We start from the raw sequence: 6866 nt of genomic DNA on the forward strand, positions 1-6866 counted from the left end.
TAAGATTTTTACAAGATTTGGTTAGTTTCTTTATAGTTTAATAATGTGATTTAAAAGGTTTTTTTTTTTTTCGTTTCTTTTTTGATTTCAGTTTTTGTATATATCGTGTTTGATAACAGGTTTTGGGTTTTGTTTCACCCCGGGTTTCCAGATAATTAAATATAATTGTTTTAAATATTGTCTGGAAATTTGGGGTGTGACAGTTATCTTCGTTCTCTTATCTCTTATCTCTCTGGAAATGCTAGGGCTAGTTGTTCTTGTGTGCGTGCATCTGTGCTGAAGATTTATACGTGAAAGAATCATCATAAGAAAAGATGATGAAATCAGTCTCAGCAGAAAAGATGATGAAATCGGTCTCAACAAAAAACGTCTCTGAAATCAATGAGAGTTATATTGATAAAAGCATGGGAATAATGATGGTCAATTGTCTGAACGAGACGATGGGTAAGGTTCTAGAGTTCTTGCAAGAGGCAAAGGATCATGATCATAGAAAAGGAGAAGATCTTCTTGATTCAGTGTTGTTTGTTGGGAAGTACTTTGCGGAATCACCCTTTGCCTGCATGCTAAAGGCTCTGGATCTTCTCGAGTACCTTCTTTCCATCAAGGGTGAGGATGAACCAAGACCATTCTATTCTGTTTTATTTATGCTTCCCCTATTATCCCAAATAACAACTTCCATTGAAAGGTGTAAAATCCTTCTTCCCAAAAAGGGGGTCAATATGTATGTTGTAGATTGCCCGATCAAGATGATGGATGCGGTTTATGGCGGTGATGGGGAGGATACTAGTGGGAGCATGGTTTTGGCAAGTGATGTAATTGAACCGCCCTATTGACAACCGATGAAGTGGATTGGAGTTGTGTTGGTCGTCTCCTAAAGACGTTAGAGTATTGGATAGACTCTATAAGCGAGGCATCTATGGACATCAGGGTGCAGGCCTTCACGCTCTCATCATGGATTCAATCACAACAGAAGATCTAATAGATGTGATATATGATTGACGCTCAGTGCAAGTGCAACAAGTATTGTAATATGTAGAAAAAAAATTCAAGATTCATTGTTAAAGATTGAAAAGTCAATGTAATATGTAGGAATTTTGAGGTGTATTTTTTAGCATTAGAGAGTAATTTATATTAAAAGTATGACTGTGAGGGAATAATATATTTATATATATTATGCATGTGTCCAACACGAATCAGGAAAACTCATAGAAGATCGTTACAACATAACACCTCGTCCAGAATGAGGTGACAACTTCTAGGACTCATGATAGATCGTTACAACATAACACTTCGTCCAGAACGAGGTGACAACTTGGCATATGCACGCAACGGGCAATAACACTCAACATAGCTGTGTTGGTTAAAGCCATAGCATCAGTCGCTACATGAATACAATCGTCTAAAAAGCTCATTTATTCTCATCAAGACAAGGGACTGGTGACGGAGAGGAAAAGGGAAGCATTGGGTACTTACCTATAAAAAAGGAGGGAGAGGAACTACGTCGACTTGATTCAAGTTCATCACAAAAACTTGATATCGTGGCGGCTTCGTCCCAAAAGCGAGCTCGATCAAAACTTCGACCCATCACAATCTTCCCCATTATTCACACTTGTAAGGACTGATTAAATTCAACCTTTACAATAACCACATTAAAAAAAATATATAGTTGATTTGTGGATATTTATCGATATTTGTCGATATATCGCGATATATCTACGATATTTGTAGTCAGAAATACCCACACATAGTCTGTGGATATTTGTCGATATTTATCGATATATCTCAATATATCCACGATATTTACAGATGCCCCAATTTAATATATCCCCACACAGGGGGATATATCCACGATACATATCCATAAATCAGAGGTCAATATTTTGCCATATCCTGATATTTTGTACTATGCTGGAGAGTCTACATCAGAATTCGTCATAACTGTTTATCGAAAAAAAAAAAGAAATTGTCATAACATGAATGACAAAAGATGTGAACATTGCAGTCAATTTAGCAAACCATTTACTTCATGTACCATGCTTCTGATATCTCAAGCTCTTTCAATTTACCCTTGCAAAATATGTCATCTTTGCTGTACACTGGCGCTGGCCAGGACCTAAGTTTGAGGAAGCAAGAGTATATACGGCGGTAGTACATTTTCTGAAAAACTTTTGGATGGGCGAAGCCTTCTGGTTTAAGAAATTGTCATATGGCATAAGAGCTTCGGGACATCTTGCTCTGATAGGTATACTTTGTCTGGTTTGCTGTAAAAGCCTGGACTCCTATATTTGATTCCATAGAGGTCTAATGATTTCAATTTACACGCTTTGCTGATTGCAAAGCCTATCTATCTGTGCACCCTGTAAACCTGAGACCACTATTCTACCTCAGTACCTTAGACCAATTTGATCTTTGCTCTATCTATTTCTTCAGTAATTACAGCATGCTAATTGCAGAAATTGCATAAACAACAGTTTTCCGAGGTTTTTTTCATTGGTCGGTAAAATAATACTCAATAAATTAAACTAAAAGTAGGTCAAGAAAGCCTACAGATACAAGTAAATAAAATAAAAATACAAACATAATACCTGCAACTACCCACAATCAAGATTCTCTATACATAATGTCTCCCCATCTACCTACAAAATGGTCAAAACTCATGCTCCTCACATCAACAAACCCTTTGCTTTAAATTTGAGCTGTTCCATGGCGATCTCAATAATATTACAACAACTTACGAGTCTCCATCAGTGATGAGAAAACTATTTTCGTAAGCTCTAATGCACGACCAAGACGATCCTCAAACTTTAAATTCAGCTGGGAGAGTAGTTTCGGTGAAATATTCTTTTCGGACGGTATCCACAGAGCAAAACCTTACCTTCAAAGCAGAAGAACAACAGTTAAAAGCCTTGACTGACAGTTTGTTGAGAAGCCAATATCATATTACATTTGTTCAAATCCCCTATTCCAGAACTAAGTACAGGTTAAGCTATTCTGATGCATTTGGTTCATCACAAAAATAAGCCATTGTGTTCTTCTGTAAGAATAACAGTCATTGTTTAAATACATGGATTGAACTACAATATGTGGAATCTAGATAGCACCGCATGAACTATAAGCAATGCCCAGATAAGCATGGATTACAGAAATCTCCGGGAAAGCGCTTCAGAAGTAGTGTATACAGTGCAGAGATCTTCATATAACATAGTTGCAAAGTACTGCTCCAAAAATTGAGTAATGGGGCTTTATGTAATAATATGAACTATGAAAATGCTGACAGTGGGTGCTTACACGCTTCGCGAAACATAAGTATTCTTAAATGTTATGGACCACAAAATGGTTCTACAATTAAAACACAAAAGGTAGCATATGCTCTTTGAGATGTGGTGAAATTAATTACGTGTCCCGACTACAGAAGAATTTGGATAAGTATTAGTCAGGCCAACAGCTACCCTTTAGTCGGCCCATCCATGTAAGCCGAGGAAGGAGTCCATAAAAGAGACAGCCTACTAATTGCTGCCTAGATACCTAAGTGCATAATTCAGAAAGAGCACAAACAGATTGAACTTATAAAGGATCATAAGCAGGTCTCACCAGAGAAGCATATGACTTTAACAAAGGTTTGACTAGCTGCCAAAGTGGTTCGAACACAAATGGAGCATCCACATAGAGGACTTGCCCTAATCGCCTTGGATAGTAATAGTAGAAAACATCAAACTGCCAAAAAAAACACAATATGTAGTTATCGTAATGTTCAAAGTCTCTAAAACTGATGGTTTCTGCATTCTCGGTAGTAACTACAGACTAAAGGCATGTAGACTAGTTGCAAAATGAACAATAAATTTTTGTGGTTAGGGGTACTTCCTACAAAGGGAATTCATGTGGTCTACCCTGTGCATAGGGATTAAGGCAAAGATGATGCTGATGACATTTCCTACAACTCAAAATCTATAATGGTAACAACTAAAAACAAAGGTAGAATTCATCAGAATTCATCCAGTTTGGAAAACAAATGTTGTCGTATCTCCCAAAACTTTAACTGAACTATTGCAGAGCTTCAGTAAACAGATAAACAAAGTCCATCTAAATGGCAGATCTAAGATGGATTGTCACAAACTCGGCAAACTCGAGAAAATAATTAGTAGGAGTAATCTGAATTCAGAAGAAGTTATCAGGTTTTGGTAACCAAATTCAGGGATATGCCATTTTACAGCCTGTATACGTCAAGTCAATCAAACATTTATTCCAGAAAAGTGTTACTTAAGCAGTTGCTTGGTTAGCCTTCCATAATGTGGCCACGAAAAGAGCGAAAAACTATATTGACAGATTAAATTCATTAAATTAAAAAAGTGTGGGCAGAGGCAACAAATATGAACAACCAAAGTAGGAGGTTATGAACATATGGTAAACAAAACTTACCAAAAATTTCAAAAACTCTATGTCAGCATTCTCGATACTGAATCCACGAAGATCAAATATCCCAAGTATTTCTTCTTCTCCTTCTGGGAGTTTACTCAATGCCTTCTCAATCAAATATACACAGAACTTCTGGTTTTCAGCGGAGTCCTCCTTCTGGTGCCACATCATTATAAATATAATATTGTTTTATCGGGAAAAAAAAAAAAAAAAAAGTTTGTAAGGCGGAGTAGAAAACCAGCAACAAACTAAAAAATGAAAGGAAGACACTACAAATTTGAAGAGAAAGTTACAAGGAATATATCAGAGGGTATTGCAGAGTGCATGGAGGAACCCATACAATTTAGTCTACTGTATGTGGCCTATTGAAACTTTATCTCCACGATACCGATAAGAAATGAAAAAAAAAAGAACAGATAAACAATTCTGTTCCTTATATTGATCCCAATCTCAATAGAATTGGAGTGAGGAGTGGTAATTAGATAGTGAGCTAGTAAAAATATTATTAGGTGAAAATAATAGTAACGATATGGAACTTACAGCAGGAAAATGTTTGGATGCAGCCACAATAAGTACTGGCCTGTTATTGACATCAAGAAACTCATGTATATAAGCTTTTCCAGTTCCGACTATGGTTTTGAAGGACTCTTCCGACAATGCTGACACACCAAATTCTTGTCGCCATTTCTAGTACGATAAATAGGAAATCTAAAGAACGTATAGTATAGTGGGGGAATTAAAAAAAAAAAAAAAAAACACGTATTGGATACAATAGCTTTGGACAACTTTGATACAGTCTCTTGAACGTCAAACTTGCGATCCTTTAAGAACCAGAGTATCGTGTCTTCATCATCTCTTCCATTCCTTCCAACAGGCAGAGTTTGATAATCCCTCTCAAGCTTCTCTTTCACTTCCATTACTAACTATAAAATCAGAATGCAAAAAAGATGTCATAAAAGCATTTATAGTAGGGAAATAAAAAAATTTAATTAAGAAAAACTACCTTGTGAGACTCAGTATTATTGGGTTGTTGTTGGGAGATGGGGTTAGTACCAGTTGAGAAATTGCGGAGAAATTGGTGAGATGATTTATTATTGGGATTAGTACGGATGAGAGGAAATAAAAAGGAGGAGGAATGGCGAAGAGAGTAGTGAGATATTCGCAACGCCATTTTCGAATTTCCAAGATTCTTTTTTTTTATCCCTAGTACAAATTACAAAATATATCCTCCCTTGTTTCGGCATCTTATATTTCAATAGAGTGGGTTTCTAATTTTTTAGGACAGCCAAATATGGAAGAGGGAAAACATTTTCCCATTATATAATTTGCCGCCAAATTACCAGCAGGAAAATAACTATTTACCGCTGCTTGTTTCGTCGAGAGGTAAATGTCATTTGCCAAGTTTGACAGTGCTTGATAACCCAAAAAAAATTGCAGGCAAATTCGGCAAATATTTTTAACCCTAGATCTATAAAAAAAAAAAAAAAAAAGTGACTTCTCTCGCTCTCTCCTCTGTATTTTCTCTCTGTCAAGGTAGCCGCCCTCTTCCTCTTTTAATTCGAATCAAGGTTAGAAATTTACTCAAGTTTTGCCATTCTTACTTCTCCTCCTGTCTTTTTATTTGTTTAATCAAGTAAAATACCTAATCAAATCTCCTAATGCCAATATAACACGATACATTATCACACAAACTCAATAGCACCACTATCAACGAATTTACATTGTTTTACATTATCACACATTGTTTTGTTTACATTGTTTTACATTAGAGATGTAGTTGCATGGAGTTCTATGATCGAAGGATACAGTTAACCATGGACTAGGTTTAGAAGCCTTTGAACCTTTTGGCCGTATGGTGGATGATGGTGTCAAACCTAAGAGCATCACCATTTTAAGCTTACTTTCTGCTTATATTCATTCTGGCCTTGAGGGTTGTACATTTTTTAGCTACACGGCCAGATTTGGTGTGAAACACGATTTAAATCACTATGTATTGGCATGGTAGATCTCTTTGGTCGATGTGGAGATCTCCGAGAAGCAAAGGAAATAATTTTGAAAATGGTAACTACGCCTGACAGTTGAATTTGGGGTTTCTAGGGTTCATTTTGATAGTAAGCCGATACCGCAGAACATTTGCTAGAGTTGGAGCATGATAACACAGAGCATAGTACAAAATATCCTAATATATCGTGATATTTGGAGATATCTATCTAGATTCCAGAAAAAGATATATAAATATCACGATATGTTAAGAGATATATACGACTGCAAATATCGGAGATATTTTGACGATATTTGCAATATTTTGCGATATTTTGTGATATTTAGCGATATTTTGTGTATATAACAATTTTATTTAATATTTACCATTATATTTTAAATAAATATAAATAATATATCATGATATATCAAGAAATATCTACAATATCTACGATATTTGTCGATATTTTGGA

At 35.9% G+C, this 6866-nt stretch overlaps 1 protein-coding gene across 2 annotated transcripts; it reads right to left on the reverse strand.

The window, feature by feature from the left end:
- Nucleotides 1–2456: 2456 nt before the first annotated feature.
- LOC147523626 (Sec14p-like phosphatidylinositol transfer family protein) lies at nucleotides 2457–5650 on the reverse strand. Of its 2 annotated transcripts, none has more exons than XM_086599259.1 (6): nucleotides 5417–5650; nucleotides 5184–5336; nucleotides 4954–5100; nucleotides 4417–4566; nucleotides 3592–3714; nucleotides 2457–2875 (listed from the first exon to the last, which is right to left on the reverse strand). In XM_086599259.1, the coding sequence occupies exons 1-6, from the start codon at nucleotides 5582–5584 to the stop codon at nucleotides 2798–2800; spliced, it is 819 nt and encodes a 272-aa protein (XP_086455385.1). In that variant the 5' UTR covers nucleotides 5585–5650; the 3' UTR covers nucleotides 2457–2797. The 2 variants fall into 2 exon arrangements, with proteins under 2 accessions (XP_086455385.1, XP_086455383.1); XM_086599257.1 differs by having other exon boundaries at nucleotides 4417–4569; nucleotides 5417–5647.
- Nucleotides 5651–6866: the final 1216 nt, after the last annotated feature.

This window comes from Coptis chinensis, chromosome 1, assembly GCF_015680905.1.
Source record: "Coptis chinensis isolate HL-2020 chromosome 1, ASM1568090v1, whole genome shotgun sequence".
Classification (NCBI taxonomy): domain Eukaryota; kingdom Viridiplantae; phylum Streptophyta; class Magnoliopsida; order Ranunculales; family Ranunculaceae; genus Coptis; species Coptis chinensis.

Coding starts and splice junctions, on each gene's coding strand:
- LOC147523626 (XM_086599257.1), bottom strand. CDS start 5,584: ATGGCGTTGCGAATATCTCACTACTCTCTTCGCCATTCCTCCTCCTTT. Junction 5,337..5,416: donor ATAATACTGAGTCTCACAAG/GTAGTTTTTCTT, acceptor CTGATTTTATAG/TTAGTAATGGAAGTGAAAGA. Junction 2,876..3,591: donor TAAAGTCATATGCTTCTCTG/GTGAGACCTGCT, acceptor TCTGCTTTGAAG/GTAAGGTTTTGCTCTGTGGA.